Source organism: Pezoporus wallicus, unplaced genomic scaffold (genome assembly GCF_028554395.1).
Source record: "Pezoporus wallicus isolate ANWC-B61680 ecotype Strahan unplaced genomic scaffold, APGP_CSIRO_Pwel_v1 contig_6094, whole genome shotgun sequence".
NCBI lineage: Eukaryota > Metazoa > Chordata > Aves > Psittaciformes > Psittacidae > Pezoporus > Pezoporus wallicus.
Window position 1 is genome coordinate 752,409 of NW_026635941.1, and position 16,276 is coordinate 768,684.

Genomic DNA, 16,276 nt, shown 5'->3' on the forward strand with positions numbered 1-16,276 from the left:
AAGTTTAAATCTTGGATTCAGAGTAGTTGGCAGAGACATTTCTCAAAATAACATTTTTAAGGAAGAGATGCTGTAGCTTAAAGGAGCTCTTCCATCTTTCTGCTTGATCAGAACATACAATGGTTTTAATTTGGTCAGCTATCTGCGCCACCTTAAGTTACTGTTCTGGACTCTACTGCTTCTTGAAAAGGGTCATGTATATCTGTGGTTTGTGTGTGTGGGAAGGAGGGCTGTGTGAATGTTGAACTATTTTGCACTTACTGTGTTGCATAGTATATTCATATATTCTATAAATCCCTTGATGCAGGGGGAAATACGGAGACTTTGTGCAATTGCAAGCTCCCAGTACAAAGTACACAGGGTAATGTTGTGATAACTTCCATAGAGAGAAGCAAATACCATGGTCCTGCCCCAGAATTCATAAAACATATTTTATGTGGCTTCTAGCTCATGAATCCTTAAACCATGACAGTGAGCAGTGTGACATGTGTATTAGAGGAGGAGAAAAGTTTCCAGGCCCATGAAAAGGTAAATGTAATACAGTGGTGAACTGCATGTGTTTGAGATGTTTGTGCTCAGCCAGCAAAGGTTGATGAAAAGTAATTTATAAATTACTTTACACACACGCTGGAGGCCTAGAAATGCTCTTACCTATTAGCTGCTCACAGAGCCTCAGAACAAAAGGCTTCTCCTCTTCATGAAGACATGAAAGAAGATGTTCTTTCAATTAGTAAACGTGATTTGTTATCTGCTGCCATATAGGATATGTGGTGGTGTTATTCTAGAAAAAACATGGTTTGGTAAAAGTCAAAAGCTAGTTTGTTTGTTTTTTTTTTTTTTATAAATCTGAAAAGGGTTTAATAGGTAAAAAGCAAAATGACTTAATGACTTCAGGCTTTATTCTAGACAAAACCAAGGAGATGGGCTCTGAGTGGACATGCAGGACTAATGGTTACTTTGGGAGATGCTGGAGAAGTGGCTCCCCATCCTCTGGTTTCAATAGGGTGTGTGTTTGGGGTCATTTTGTGTATTTTCTTTATTTCTAAAGTCCAACAGGAAAGTTTCCTTTCTTGATGGGGTGGAAAAAATTTCCAAGCACTATTTGTAATACAAATATTTTTTTTCTGTTTCAGTATTCTAAGGCTATATAAATGGCATTGCTGGAGCTGTCTTCTTCACTTCCTATTTATTTTCATATCAAACTTACGTTGTAACTATTTTGAGGTATCACAAAGGTGATGATAATATTAAAACATATGAAGGACAGGAGAGTTGCACACTAATTTTGATCTTTTGATAATGTGCACATAGGAGAATTCACTTTACATTGCCAGGTGTGAAGCTGTATTCTCTCAGAAACAAGAGATGTTGGACATATATTTGGAAGGGGATGGTGAGATACTTAGCAAGTTGCAACTCTGAAGATTAATACAGGAATATGGGGTGTAGGTGCCCAGGGGCTGTCACGGGGCTGCAGAGGCCTCTGTGAGGAGCAGCTAGATCCAATGGACACACCGCAGGACACGGCTGAGTCCTGCAGCCATGATGGCAGCACCTGGGGAAGGAAGGGGAAAACCCTGCCTGGGTGTGAGGGGAAAAGTGTCAGAAACAGCCCTGAGAGCACCAAGGGGAGAGAAGGAGGATCTTCTTCAGCCTGTGGAGAAACTATGGTGGAGCAGGTATTGCTCTGCAGCCTGTGGAGGACTGTGCTGGAGCAGATATGCACAGTGCATCCAATAGAGGGTCCCATGCTGGAGCAAGTGGATAGGGTTTGAAGGAACCTGAAGTGCATGGGGGATCCATCTTGGGGCAGGCTCCTGACAGTAACTGCAGCCCATGGAGAGAAGGGGAAAACTGCAGAGGAAGGAGCATCAGAGGAGCTGTTACGGACTGACTACACAGCCCCTGCTGGTTTTAACTGGAAACAGAACTAATTTGTTTTCTCTGAGCTGAGTCCAGTTTGGGGTTGGTGGTAACTTCTAAGCCATCTCCTGTCTTCTTCTGAACCACGAACTTCTCAGTTTTTTCTCCCCTGAGGAGGGGGAGTGAGGAAGTGGCTGGGTGGGTGTGAAGCAGCTGGCCAAGGTCAACCCACCACACCAGATACAGTGAATGAGTCACTGAACTTTTGCTACAGTGCCAGGTACTCAAATACCTGTTCTGATTCTTTCTCCATGATTCAGAGGCAACGGCCATAGATACTGATAGAACTACAGTCTGTGGTTGGTTTCGTTTTGGTTTTTCTTGGATGAAGAATTCCCTCTGTAGTGCAGATTTGAACAATAAGGAATGATCTTAATTGAGAAGAAAACCATGATGGTGTGCAAGATCAGTACTGTTTAGTATCTTCACAAATGACAGGGACAGCGAGATTGAGTGTAGCCTCAGCAAGTTTGCAGATGACACCAAGCTGAGTGGTGCAGTTGACTTGCCTGGGGGACAGGATGCCATCCAGAGGGACCTGGACAAGCTTGAGAAGTGGGCCTATGAGAACTTCATGAGGTTCAAAAGGCCAAGTTCAAGATCCTGCAGCTGTATCAGGACAACCCCCGTTATCAGTACTGGATGGGGGATGAAGGAATAACTGACTGATTCTTGGGCTTTGCAGGAATGCTTCTGAATCATGAGAGAATGAAGTGGAGCCCTTTCCTGGAAGGAGAGCAGCTCTAAAGAGAGGGTGTATAGTGAGGTCCAGTCAGGGAGTAGGTAGCTGAGTGGGGATTGATGTAGGGCTAGTGGCTATTTCACATGTTCTCTGGAGTTTTGGTGTTCTTGATACAAGAGAGATCCAAAAATGTACAGAATTTTTGTTTTGGATTGTTTTTTGATATAAAACTGTAGAAATACTGATTAATGTTTTCCATCTCACTTGAACAAGAATGAGGTAACTGCCAATTACTGCGCCCATTTTATGCTGTAGGAGTTGTATATGGTATTCTTCAGTAAACACCTGCCAACAGGGATACAATGGAAAATGCACTTATGGATTAATGCAGGTCTCCCCCATTAGAAACAGACTTGAGACATTACTCCAGTATAAATCAATGCCTACTGTTTATATAGAGCTTCTCACATGTAAATGTTATCATGCTATTGTAAGAGAGAAATATTACCATTGTTTGCAGGTGCCAAGGCATGGAGAAGAAAAGATGAATTGTTCAAGGCCACCCACAAGCCTAGCCCTGGTCTAGCTCTCAGTCCTGTGCTTTCTTTAGCAGACAATATCTAATTTGCCCAGTGTAAGGAGGTCTTGAAATTACTGTTTGTAGCTGTTGATGCACATATGAAATTACAAGTACTTATTGCTGAACTGTGTCTTTTTGCAGATCGTAAAGTGTCTGGAATTTCCATTGAAACGGATAACAAAAACGTAAAAGCAGAGGAGTTCAAGGGTACAGTATGGGCATTGCTGTGAATATTTTTAGTACAAATACAATACATGCAAACTATATATACAGAAGCTGTGCAGCTATTAAGATTGTCTATCTTTTTCCTGGGTGGTCCAGCTCTTACAATCTGCATTGACTGTGCATTGACTTGGTCTTGTCCCCATTTTCTCCTACTTGATGTGGGGTTGGGCTAGATGCTCCCTAGAGGTCCTTTTCAAACTTATCTATTCTATGATTCTATGACTTGTTTATCAGTCCTTTATCAACCACTCTAACTTCTGCCTGGTTTCATTCCACCCAAAATGATGGGAACTGATAGAAAGGAGAAGCATTAATTATTTTGCACGACAGAGAAGTGAGGGACTAGAGAGAGAAAAATGGTAAGTCAGTTAATTTTCAGTAACTATAATGGCTATTTACATATTTATATGTGTGTATGTCATATGAAAAATTATTTCCAGTAATGTGCTAGAGAAGTTAAGGAGGCAGGGAGGAAAACCTGATGTTTTCTGGGTAGGTGAGAAACGGATCCTAAATGTGTATGTGTGGTCTGTGGGTTGTGAGGGGGGTTCTTGTTTGTTTGGTTCTTTACATTTGGTTGAAATTGAGAGAGATGGGGATTTGAGACTTGAAAGAAGTGTTTGCTGAGCTTTAGGTTTCATTCATCTGTTCTGTGGTAATGATCAAGTATTTTGGAGGTATCTAAAGCTGTCAGCTGGGCTTCTGTCAGGTATTCTTGTCACCTTTGGGGAGTAAAACTTAATATATTTGGAGCTCAGGACACGTAAGAGAGAGAAGCTCTTCAGGTAATATTAAAGCTTGATTAGGCTCTTTTTGTATGATGTATAGCGTGCATTTTGTTCTTTCACTCTTTTTATGTTAGAGTGAGATCAGTTTAACATAGGTCAGGTGCCATGCCAGGTTTTTTGTGTAGCAGCACTAAGGGAATGGTGGGGGCTGATAGACAGAGGTATTCGATACAACTGATCTGAAATGCATTTTTCTTCTCTAACTCCTGTTCTTGTAGAGGAGGGTGGTTGGTCACTGGAACAGGCTCCCCAGGCAAGTGGTCACAGCACTAAACCTGTCAGGGTTCAAGGAGCATCTGGATGACACTGTTAGCCATATAGTTTAGTTTTAAGTATTCTTGCAAGGAGCACAGAGTTGGACTCAGTGATCCCTGTGGGTCCCATCCACCCTGAAATATCCTATGATTCTATAACCAAACGACAGCCTTCAGACTAGATGTAAATCCAAGTTAAACATTGCCCAGACCAGTCCAAGATCCTAGATGGCTTTTCCAGGTCTGGCAGAGCCTGTGCTAATGCACTGCATCCTGTGGACCTACCATAATGCAAGTCAAGTAGACCTGTCCTGGAAACACTTCTTGCTGACTCTGTTAGTATGGGGGCAGTAGTAGAGGGGAGATATAAGGAGGGTTTTATTATGTTTTGTCTTGCCTGTGTGTGCTCCCTTTCTTCCACGCCATTCGCTTTCTCTGCATAAGATTAGTGGGAGAGCATCAATGCTAGCTTTTCCTGAAACAAAAAAATGTGCTATGCAAGAAAGGGGCAACTCATTTAAGACAGAGGTGACTTGTTCAGCTGAGAACTCTTCAGCTGAGCTGCCTTTATGTCAGCTAATACAGACTAGCTCATGAGACCAGCCAACTGTCACAAGGTCAGTTGCAAGAGCAAGCTGAGCTTGAATGATGGCTTTTCTTTGTTAAAAGGATACAAAAACAAAATTGAAAGGAAACTTTAACAAATCTTAAGATTCAGGAAGCCTCCACCCATCCACTCAACCTAAAGTCAGGAACCTCAGGCTTCCTGAGTGCACAGCATGTTTTTCGGAGTGGCCAGTGTATGTAACATGTTTCTGGCACAGAATGCCCTCCTGCCTCACTTTTTCTTTCAAGTCTGTCTAGACATTTTTTCCCCTGTGAGAAATCACCAAGGCTACCAGTCTGGCCCCTTGGAAGCGTTGGGCTTCTCTACAGAACAGACCTGGGAAGTCAGATTCTAAAGGGTGAGTGGGTAGATCAGTTGGTAGCTCTTAATTGCCCTTCAGCTTGTTTGCTTAGACTGGAAATGAGGGTGCCAGTTAATGCAGATTGACTGTATGTTTGAGCAGTGCCTCCAGAAAAGCTAGACAAGCATTGTCAAAACTATAAAGGCTTTTGATCCTTGTTACTCTGGCCTTTGTTGGAAGAAGCCTAGAGGTGGCAAGGTCAGTATTGTATTTGTTTCTTTTACAGAAGTTTCTGGGAGATGCTAAATTGTACTGTATTGATGGATTTGGAGCCAGTCAGAGGTCTGGATAAATTCTTTCCTCTGATGCTGTCTCCCAACAATTTGTATTAATACCTTAAGAATTATTTACTGAAGGGGGGGGGGAATGTATATTTCAGCATGCTTTTCTGCAGAGAATGGAACTACTGAAACACTGAGTTTATCCCAATAAATACTGATGGTCTTTATCATCATCTCTGTTAGTCCCTATCTGTCATGCCTGTGTGTCTGGTTTTGTTTGTTGCAGCCCTTTTTACTTGTTACTGCTTTTGCATTGAATAGGTCCTTGACTGGGAAACCTTCATGAAGCAGACTCTCACCTTCCACATACCCTTACAATAACTAATGTGAAATTGTAACTAAATATACAAATTACTTAGGAGAACGTTTAACCATCTTACTAGCATTTTGTCCACCTGCATTAAGTTTACATTTAAACAGTTAAACTACTGATGCTGAATTCAGAATGGTAATTCATAAAATACCATTTACAGGATCAGAGTCCTTTTTTAATGGTGATATACTCACTGATAAAAATATTTAAACCTAAAATGAGGGTAGCAATACAGAATCTGTGCCCATCCAACATGGTCCCCAGCAACTGAAGTTTGATCTGAAGGCTACCAAAGTATGAAAAAAATTAATAGATTGTTTGTGTAAATCTGGAGAAGGCCTGATGCCATCACCTTGAGAAGTAGATATGGCCCATACTGACTGCTCAAATTCTTTTGAAGAGAGAATATTAACTTCATGGAGTGTGAACATGTACAAGACACAGTGCTAAAGTCCTCTTTGCATTATTTTATTTCTTTTTTTTGCCCCTCTAGAGGCTATTCTTAGTTGTAAGCACAAGTTTTCCAGAAGTGTGAACTTAAGAATAGAATGGAAGAAAATTCAGTCTCAAGGAGTCTCATTTGTCTACTACAACAGTGAATTTACAGGTACAATTTATAGTACTACAAACTTAGACTGATAGTTTAACATGTCATTCTCTAGCATAGATACCGACTCTTTCTTTGGGGAATAACATTAGGAACTGAACAGCTGTCATTTTGAGGGAAAGAATTCTTCCCTGGGGTGTGGAGAGGGGAAGCACTTAATATGATTATCAATGATTAGTTATTTTTTAATGAAGTTGAATATAGTAAGACTCAAATGTAAGGAAAATGACATTCCTTGTCATTTTTCAAAAATGAAATTACATTTGGATCTAAACACCCCAAAACTACTGCAAGCTCTGCACTTCTATGCTACAAAGAGGTTTCTGAAGCCTCCTGTAGAACTGGAGGCTTAGGTATGAATAATGCAGCAATTTTTATATACATAAAATATAAACTCAGCTGTATATTTTAAATAATTTGTATTCTTTTCAGAAGTGGAATTTCTGCTTATATGTTCTAAAAAGGACTTACCTCAGCTTCATATGAGTCTCTGGTACCTTCTAACCAACCAAATGAAGGTTGAGAAGTAAAATAAAAGCACAGTGATTTTGTTGGTTTGTAGAGCTTGCAAGATGTACTGGTCCTGTTGATGAACTTGGGGTTTGTTTTTTTTTTCTGCATATATTTAGTTTAAAGAAACACTGGAACTCATGGTTCTGTGTGTGCATGTACATTTACTTTCATAACAGCCTATAGAATGAAAAAAAAACCATTGTAGGTAGTCTGGCAATATCTTTGCTAAATGCGTTCTGTTTTTCTTGCCAAGTTAATATGTCAAATACTTTGCTGTCATCTCACAGTTCTTTCTGAAAAGTAGTGAAGTTACTGATTGCTGTCCCTCTCATGGGAGATAATGTCTTTTTTTGTCACCTGACTGCTGCTATACATGTTTTCTTGAAATATCTGCAGAAAAGAAACATTCCACCTTTCAACTAGAAAATATGACAGATGTAGGAGGTTTTTTGTTTCTTTTGAGGTTGTTTTTTAGACCAAATGGACAAGTTGTGGACGGTTCTTACTGTCTTGGGAAGGGGATTACATGTTGCTCCTTGGTGATAGATCGCTAACCCTGAATAAAGGAGTTTATAAATTGCATGTGATTTCAGAACAAACCAATGAGACACAGACATTTGCCATAAGCAAAGAAGAGAAACTTCTCTCTGTTCTCCCTTAAAGGTGATCTTCGAGGTCGAGCAGAGATGCTGAATACAGGAATCCGTATTAGAAATGTGACTAGAAGGGATTCTGGGACCTACCGCTGTGAAATCAGTGCAAAGAGCGAAGAGGGGCAACGCCTGGGAGAGGCTACTATTACTCTCACAGTATTGGGTACAAACTTTTTTACCTGGGCTTCTGTAACTGAATTGAATGATAGCAAGGAGTGTTGATGGTAGGGTTGTCTGTATGGTGTGTGGCTGCTGGGTTTTTGGGTGGTCTTTGGGCTGGGTTTATAAACACATGTACATATGCACATCCTACAAGGTACTCGCAAAAGAGCTTTGCCAAATGCACACTTGCATTGGAAAGAAATATAACTAGGGTTTTGTTGCTGTAAGTGTGGGTTTCACTTCTTGAAACTTAGCAAGTATGCTGATCTATGTATTGCTGAAGCTTCCATTTCTACTAAAATTGAAGTCACGCAGTGGCTGAGAATCTGGATAAAATGATCATGGTGTTTGGCACTGGAAAGTCAGCATCTGTCAACACTTATCAAATATTCCTCAGCAGCAGTTCGTTTCAATATGCTACAGTCTCCTCCTGTTTTTGGAAGGAGAAACTGCTGCAGTGTCTGTGCAGTGCCAGCCAGCGAGCATTTACAGAAGAGATGGTGCTGGCTTGGGGGGGTGGTTGTTCTTTATGGGTTTTCTCTTTGTTTTCTTTCCCCATTGGGGAATGCAGGGAAGAGAACACATTCTTCTTATATTGTTCCTGGTATTTTTCCCCATAAATGAGTGGTAGAGATTGGTGGATTTCTTCTTTTCTCTGTATAAGGAGAAAAGGAAATATTTGCTTTTGTAGTTTCTATATGGTATTGTTGTATAGTTTTGGATTTTTTTTCTATAAAAAATAATAGATCTTTTAAAGTTAAAAGTAAAGTCTTAAAGTCCTACATAAAGGATGAGAAATTCTTGAACTTCTGATCAGTTCCAACAACGAGCTACTAAAACCCCCACTTATTCCTCCTTTCTTCCATTATCTCAACAGCTTTCCCTTTACAAAACGTGGCTTCTTAATTTAAAGTTGAAATCTTAGAGTCCAAAGAAGTGTGTGTGTGTGTTGCTCACAAACCTTTTTTGAAAGTTAATGTGGATTAGTTAGTATTTCACTTGGTTTTATTTTCACTTCCGATTTTAAAATCAGTCAAGGAAAAAATATGAATACTTGTTAAGGCGTCACCTGTGGTTTTAATGTTCCATGCATGCCCCTTCAGTTTTAGCTTTCTTCTACATAGATTCCTGTTACCAAAACAAACCCTAAGTTCCTTTTCTATTCTTGTACTAAAAATTGGAAAAGAGATGTTTATCTCCGTGGCAGATGGAATGATCACTTCTCCTGCATCTGTATGTGGGAGTGTTTAATTTATACTGAAATTTAGTGTCCAGTTAGTTTTGTTCCTTGGTATTTACGCAATGGCTATGGTGGTGGCCAATCTTGGTAATTCTTTCTGACAGACATTTTTCAGAACTTCTTTTAATAAAAAAAGACACCTTCCTCACTTCTGTTTTTAAGTACTGGGGCAGGGAAGGGGGGAATGCTTGACTATGGATTGCCTGAATTATCCCTCCTCTGTGCGAGCAAGAGACCCCATACAAGAAGTAAGGTATAACAAACTTTCTGGGGTTGCATGAGGGTGTATAGGTTGGAGACAGGATGACACAGCAGATGGTGGTGGAGGCTGGGAGTAGGCATCTTTTTTTAGCAACTCCCAAATTTTGCTGTGCTCTCCAGTGGCAGGACTCTGCCTTCAACCCCGTCTCCATCACCTTACTTCATTAACGTGTTAGTTTCTAAGTATGCATGCAAGTGCTCACCTCCTCACCAGGGACTGTCAAACTGTTGTCTTACAGACAGTACTGATAAAACTGTGTAACAAGTGCAATTTCATTGTCCAGTTGCTCCAACTACTCCAGTGTGTGAGGTACCCAGCTCTGCAATGACAGGAACAGTAGTGCAACTGAGCTGTAAGGAAACAGAGGGGTCTCCTCCATCTGAGTACCAGTGGTACAAGAACGGTGTTGCCTTATTGGAAAAGACAGGAACAGGCAATGCTAGAGCAGCAAACATAACTTATACCATGAATAAGAAGTCTGGCACTCTGGTAAGTGTAATAACCAACTCTGTCATAACCAGCTATCAAGAAGACCAAATTTACTGTTTAATACAATGACACACAGGAGTCTTAACCCAGAAATGCACAAGGTCTTTGTTGGAGATCAATGTCATGCTGAAATATGTGCTAACAAATGTAGAAGGTGGTTTCTGCCTTGGACTAATGACAAGCCATAGACAAAAAGTGATACATACAAATTGGGTGAGTTACAAGACTGCAGTAATGAAAAATGAGCAGAATATAGAAAATTTATGACAAATTTCACCTTGCCAGTTAGCTACCTAGTGCCAGGTGAGAATGATCTCTCAGTATGTCAACAGAGTTCTATTGGTAGTGGCACCTTAAAATCTGGAATAGCAACTTCATGCACTTCAGTGGGAGTGCAGCACTAAGGGTGAACCTGATCTTCCCCGACAGTGGACCTAAGGTCTTCATTCTTGCAGTCCTTGCATTTGCCTTCCAAGACTTGAGTGGCATGGTTAGAGTACTTGCCAGTGAAAAGTATTTGATAAATAGTGCAGTTAAGCATTTCTCCATTGGAAGAAGAGAGAAGGTGCCATTCGGGGCCGGGAGGAAGGGACAACACCCACGGACAGGGACAGATGCATTTCCCACAGGAAGTTCATGGGTCACATTTTTGTAGTACATGATTATCATTTGTTTGTGAAAATGAACAAAATAGTCTGATTTCAGGGGTTCTGAAATTAGAGTGTCTAAGAAAATGCACTTTATTGGAAACTACCGATACACTGAAAAAGAATCTCCTCATAGATCCACCCCACCTAGTTAAAATGTCCATCAAGAGGTCTCACTTAGGCCAGAAGCTGAAGGATAGGCAGTGTGATGAGGGAGCTGAATTATGATACTTTGTTAAACAAACCCCTGTTGACATGTCAAAATTTCTATCCCACAGGAAAGTCTGATTTTTATTTTTTCTCTTCTCCATTCTGATAATGGTTTTGGACTCTTTCTTAACAGCTGTTTAACACAGTTACAAAGAATGACACTGGAGAGTATTTCTGTGAAGCCTCCAATGGGATTGGATTATCTCAGAAATGCTCAGTGAAGCGAATGCAAGTTGGTATGTGTCAAACAAAATAAGGGAGGAAACCAGTATTGCAATAGGAATTATTCTATTGTGTGGTACAACTGAGAAGCTAAGAATTATATATTTTTGTTTGATTATGGCATCTGGGGGAGGAATAATAATATGACTTCCCTCTATGTAGATACTGTAGCTACTTAAAGCATTCCTTTCATACAGCACAAGCACATCTCACTGCATTTCACAGAAAAGCTGCTAACTAAGTACCTTAAAATTATTGCAATAACCAGCCTTTAGGTTGCTGAACACTGAACTTCAGAACAGCAGTACCCATGTGAAAGTCTTAATAATTCAGATTGCTTTTGTGGAAGGAGTAGAGGATGCTGTGCCAGTTCACTGAGTTATTTTCTTTATGAAAAGCCTCCCTTTTCAAATGCATTCATGTGACATCTTAAAGTATCTTACTGTAACAGATCAGACATTTAACTGAATGAACTCATTTATACCTGCCAGAGGAACACTGAAGAAGTCAGTGTAGCTTAAAAAACAAACAAACAAATAAAAAAAAAACACAAAAAAAAACCATGTTGCCTATTTCTTTTCTATGTGCACAGCGTAGCAGGTGAAGTAAGACATTGGTTAGGTAATGAAGAATTTAGCAAGGGCAGGAGAGGCAAAGTTGGTAGTCTATAATAACCCAAAACGTGAGAGTGTTTTGGCAAAATATAAAACTAGTCTTGCAGATGGGATAGGAAAGCAGATAGTAACAAATCCTAACAAATACTGCACAGAATTTCATGTCCAAGTATTCCATAAAGCAATCATCCGGTGCTTTCTTAGAACTTAGCTGAAAGTCACTGTATCATGGCTTTTAATGCATTCCTGGTCAATTATCCTGGTCAAGTGTCCCACAAGCTACCTAGATAAAATCCCTCTGCTGTGGAAATAAAAGTCCTAAATTGCTGTCAACCAATGAACAAATATTGATAACTTCGGGGATAAAATTCCCAACCATTAATGTATGCTTAAAGTCACAATCTGAATTGGTAATTGGACATATAACAAAAACCTGTGAAAATATTTCTGCCAGTTTGTGCTTCTTTCTCCTAAAACAAATGATTGTCTGAACCTCTTGGAGATTGTATCAGGAAATGGGCACGAGTCATCCCCTTCAAAATAAAAATGGCTAGGTGTTCTGGTAGCCCACTATCGAGTTCAACTTTGGACATAGGATCATAGGACAGTTACATCTGGGCTAAAGTATTTGTTGGTCTTTAGCATACTGAATTTTAAAGGCCTTGCTGTCTAAAAATAAAAAAAGCACTGAATTCTAAATAACTGGCCTGAAGATTTCTTCAGGACTGGGACTTGCCATCAGCTGTTTCAGTTATTTCAGGCAAGTTAACGATAGGAAAATGCTTGTTTTAAGACTTTTAAAGATTGTGAGTTATTTTCTCCTAGAGACATACTACTTGAATGCTTATTTGGGATAGATTTAATAAGGAGTATGTATCCCTTGAAGTCTCATAGTTGTTTCCTAATTTTGACCAGAACTAAGTGCTTGAAGTATGTCTAGCACTCCTGTCAATGTGGCTATGATACTGTAGTGCTTTTGGACTGCTTATCTACATTCAAGTGTTACCAGCTGACTTACGCAGCTTGGGCCAAAGACCTCCAGTTGCTACAAATGCTGCCTGTAGTAATTAGGGGGGAAACAAATAAAGCCAGTGGAAACTTTTACAACTTACAACATTGGACTTCTGTCTTGTAATTACAGATGACCTCAATGTAAGTGGTATCATCACCGCAGTAGTATTTGTGGCTCTGGTAATGGCATCATGTGGCCTTGGAGTATTTTATGCCCAGAAAAAAGGCTACTTTACAAGTAAGTAAAATAAAATCACTCTTATGTCAAAAGGAAAAAAGAAAAAGAAAAAAAAAGCATCTGCACTCCTGTGGACAGTAATGCATTCTCCTATCCATGAAGGCTCTAACTCCATAGTACTAAAAAGCATTACGACAGTAACTCTTTTGGTGCTGACATTTTTTCTTCTGCCAACTTCTGCTGTAAAAGATACTTAAAGAACGACACGGAGGCGTTTGTGCAGTCGCATAAGGTACCATACGGCAATCTAGGGAGAACAAGGAGCCGAACCCTAGGTCCTGGAGCCTCTCTGCTCTAGATTTGAGAGGGGAAGCCGCACAAAGTTCACTTTCACACTAGAAGATGCGAGTGGCCGAGTTCCGACGAAGGGAAAACTAAGTTAACTGGCTCCCTCTTCTGGGTTGTGATGAAAGTGCACGTGGAAAATTTGCTTTTAAAGCTGACTGCTAAAAGCTCGGCACCAAGTTACCCTCCTTAGGGTTTACCCTTCGTGCAGAAGGGATGCCCAGTGTCGGGGTCTGAGAAGGTCCGCTGCCTGAAAGTAACAAGCTAACGGAGCTGCTGTTAGAGTTCATGTTCACCTGGAGGTTTATTTACCTTTGAAAGCAATCTAATCTTTTTCTGTTTAAACTCACACCAGAAGAGACAATTGGTTCACGATCTCCTAGAAACTGAAGAGCTGAATAAGCTCAGAATAACTATTTCAAAGGACTGTAAATCAGCCAGGGAAACTGCTCTTGTGCTAACTGTTTTTCTTTTTTTCTTTTTCAGAGGAAAGCTCTTCCCAGTAAGTATCCTGATGCAAGGTAGTACACAAATCACTGCAAACTTCACATACATTTCTGATTTAGTAATCCAGGACGATTGTTCAAGGCCTTTCTCACACAACTCTTGTACAGTGGCCTTTTTGAACACTGAAATAAACCTCTGCTCCTACACACCAGCTGGTTCCCTTATGAGAACCAGTGTGTTGGTCATAAAACAAATAAAGCATTATTACTGTGATCAGTGTGAAGAGATGTGGCTTTTTACAGTTACAGTTTAAACCCCTAACTCAGCTACAGTTGTGTGTATCCTCTTCAGACTAATCTGAACTTCCCCCCTGATTAAGTTTGAACCCATTACTTCAAAATACTCTGTTATTTATACTGGCCATGAACTAGCCAAAATCATTTCTGGAAGACCTTAAAAGACAAGCTAGGGAAGGTAACTTGACAGTCAGTGGCAGCTACCGAAAAGCATTTGATGGATTTGTTCATAAATAAGATTCTCGTTATTCATAAATAAGATTCTCAAAGGGTTAAAACTAACACCAGAAAAGTCACTATTTAACCTGTGTTCCTTTCCTGCTCTATTAACAGGAAGAAGACCAACTATCAATCTACAAGTGAAAAGGCAAGTATTTTGTGTTTAGTGTCTGAACTTTAGACATCTTCAAAATTTAATCATTTCTGATGGGTTTGCACATCTGATCCTGCCCTTGACAAACTGTACACACTACCAGTACATGAAGATACCGTCTATTTCCATTTATAGCTTCCAATTTTTTTCTCTCTCTGTTCTATTTGCTTCTTTTATTCTTTTTCTTTCAAATGTTCTGGATTATTTTCCTTTTTCCTGCTATCAGATAAACTAAAGAGTAACAAACACCCTTACATTATTTGGCAGTATCACCTCTAAGCTGCCCAGTTACTGATGCTGTTTCTTGTGAAAACGTCCACTCTGCCTTGCTTTTGTCCATTCAGTCAACCAAGGAAATTAACTTGGAGTCCAAATCAGCGGTGAAGGGAAGGTTTGGCTTTAGTTGCTTTAAGGCTTGACTGAATATGGAAGCTAAACTTACTACTTCCCCCCACACACACCCCTTTCTCATTGAGAGAAACTGCACATTAATTGCTCCAGCTTTTCAGATTGATGCAAGAATGGAGCTCCAAATAAAAAACTTCAACTGGAGCAACTTATTATCTGTAATTTAAGGTTACATTAATAGCCTTAAAAGCTCACTGAACAACACCCATTTCTTTAATCAAAACAGAACATACAAAACAGCATAAGCTTATTCCTTCACCTAATATATATGAAACTTGATGCCATAGTTTCATCTGAAATGTACACTCAATGTTAATCTGGTTAAAATCCTTGAACTATTACTTATGTTAACTTTTTTGCTTCATTTAGGATTTCAAGCATACCAAGTCCTTTGTTATTTAGAAGATTTCTGCCTCTGTGAGGGACATCAAATGACTACTTGTTATACAAAAGTATCAAAGGGATCTTTTGACCTCTACTCTGTAAATAGTTTCCATGCACTACATGCTGAAAATAGAAATTGCCAATGTTCAGATCCAGTCAACGTAACTGTGATTGCTTTTCAGGAGCGAAAAGAAACCCCAAACTGCACAAGCCTCCCACTCCCAAGACCACCAAACCCCCTTAATTTAAAGATAGAATTAAATTTAATATACAAGTCAACATATGTTAAGACTTCTTGAGCAACCTGGTCTAGTGGAAGGGGGTTAGGAATAGGTGATCAATAAGGTCTCTTCCCTGCCAAACCATTCTACGAGTCTCATTTTGTTCATGTATACATGCAGCAATATTGGATTCCCTCTTACAGCTTGCAACAGTCTACTCAAGGAACTTTCACTGGTGATCTTGCTACCACTGCTTCTCCTACCTATGTCTCCATCATTGTCAAGGGCTCAAACTTTCCTGCAATTCTGATAACTTAGTACCTTGACATTGTATTAGGTTTGCCAAAGTCACCTATAAGACTGTAAATAGTTGTTCAGACTTTAAACTCACTATCCTGACAGAATAAAGCATCCTGTAATTTAGTCTGAAACAGTGGTTCATTGTCTAATACAAAATGCCTACAGCTTCTCTTCCACAAAGCAGTCTCTCACTTTCGCTGTAGACTGCATATGTAATTTCATTCTGAAGAAAAATCATGCCAGTATAACTCAGGCTGTAGTATCTGGATCCTTGTTGTTGAAGCATCACAAATAAATAGTTGCTCTGAGCCTGAAGTGTTTGTGTCAATAGTTAAATTATTAAAATTTAAATCTCACAACCTCATTAACAGGTGTCAGCTGCTTCTGTAAGAATAACACTTCACCTGTAAAATTAGTAGACCTTGTGCCTACGGTTTTGGCTCTGCAGGTCCATTCATTTAGGGTTCATGGGATTTTTTTCTGCAGAAGCTTTCTGTATCTGATCAACTCTAAAAAACAAGTAGCTCCTTCTTGATGTGTCATTAACAATGTTAGAACTTCTCAACACTACAACATAGTTTTGCAGTTAATACTAAGAAATACTACTCAGCTGCCTCAGTCACCTGAAGATCACAGCTAACTGCGCTTACAGTACAGTTAAATCATTCACGCTTCTGAAA

General features: G+C 39.8%; 1 protein-coding gene across 2 annotated transcripts in view; it reads left to right on the forward strand.

Moving 5' to 3' along the window:
* JAM2 (junctional adhesion molecule 2) overlaps nucleotides 1-15,911 on the forward strand; it is a 33,493-nt gene extending 17,582 nt beyond the window's left edge. Inside the window, exons 2-10 of one of the 2 annotated variants that reach the window (XM_057398703.1) lie at nucleotides 3,327-3,392; nucleotides 6,508-6,621; nucleotides 7,798-7,950; nucleotides 9,735-9,940; nucleotides 10,931-11,033; nucleotides 12,775-12,882; nucleotides 13,654-13,688; nucleotides 14,244-14,277; nucleotides 15,061-15,911. In XM_057398703.1, the coding sequence (XP_057254686.1) occupies nucleotides 3,327-3,392; nucleotides 6,508-6,621; nucleotides 7,798-7,950; nucleotides 9,735-9,940; nucleotides 10,931-11,033; nucleotides 12,775-12,882; nucleotides 13,654-13,673 (770 nt within the window). In that variant the 3' untranslated portion in view covers nucleotides 13,674-13,688; nucleotides 14,244-14,277; nucleotides 15,061-15,911. The remainder of the gene's footprint in view (nucleotides 1-3,326; nucleotides 3,393-6,507; nucleotides 6,622-7,797; nucleotides 7,951-9,734; nucleotides 9,941-10,930; nucleotides 11,034-12,774; nucleotides 12,883-13,653; nucleotides 13,689-14,243; nucleotides 14,278-15,060) is intronic. The other variant, XM_057398702.1, reaches the window with a different exon arrangement.
* Nucleotides 15,912-16,276: the final 365 nt, after the last annotated feature.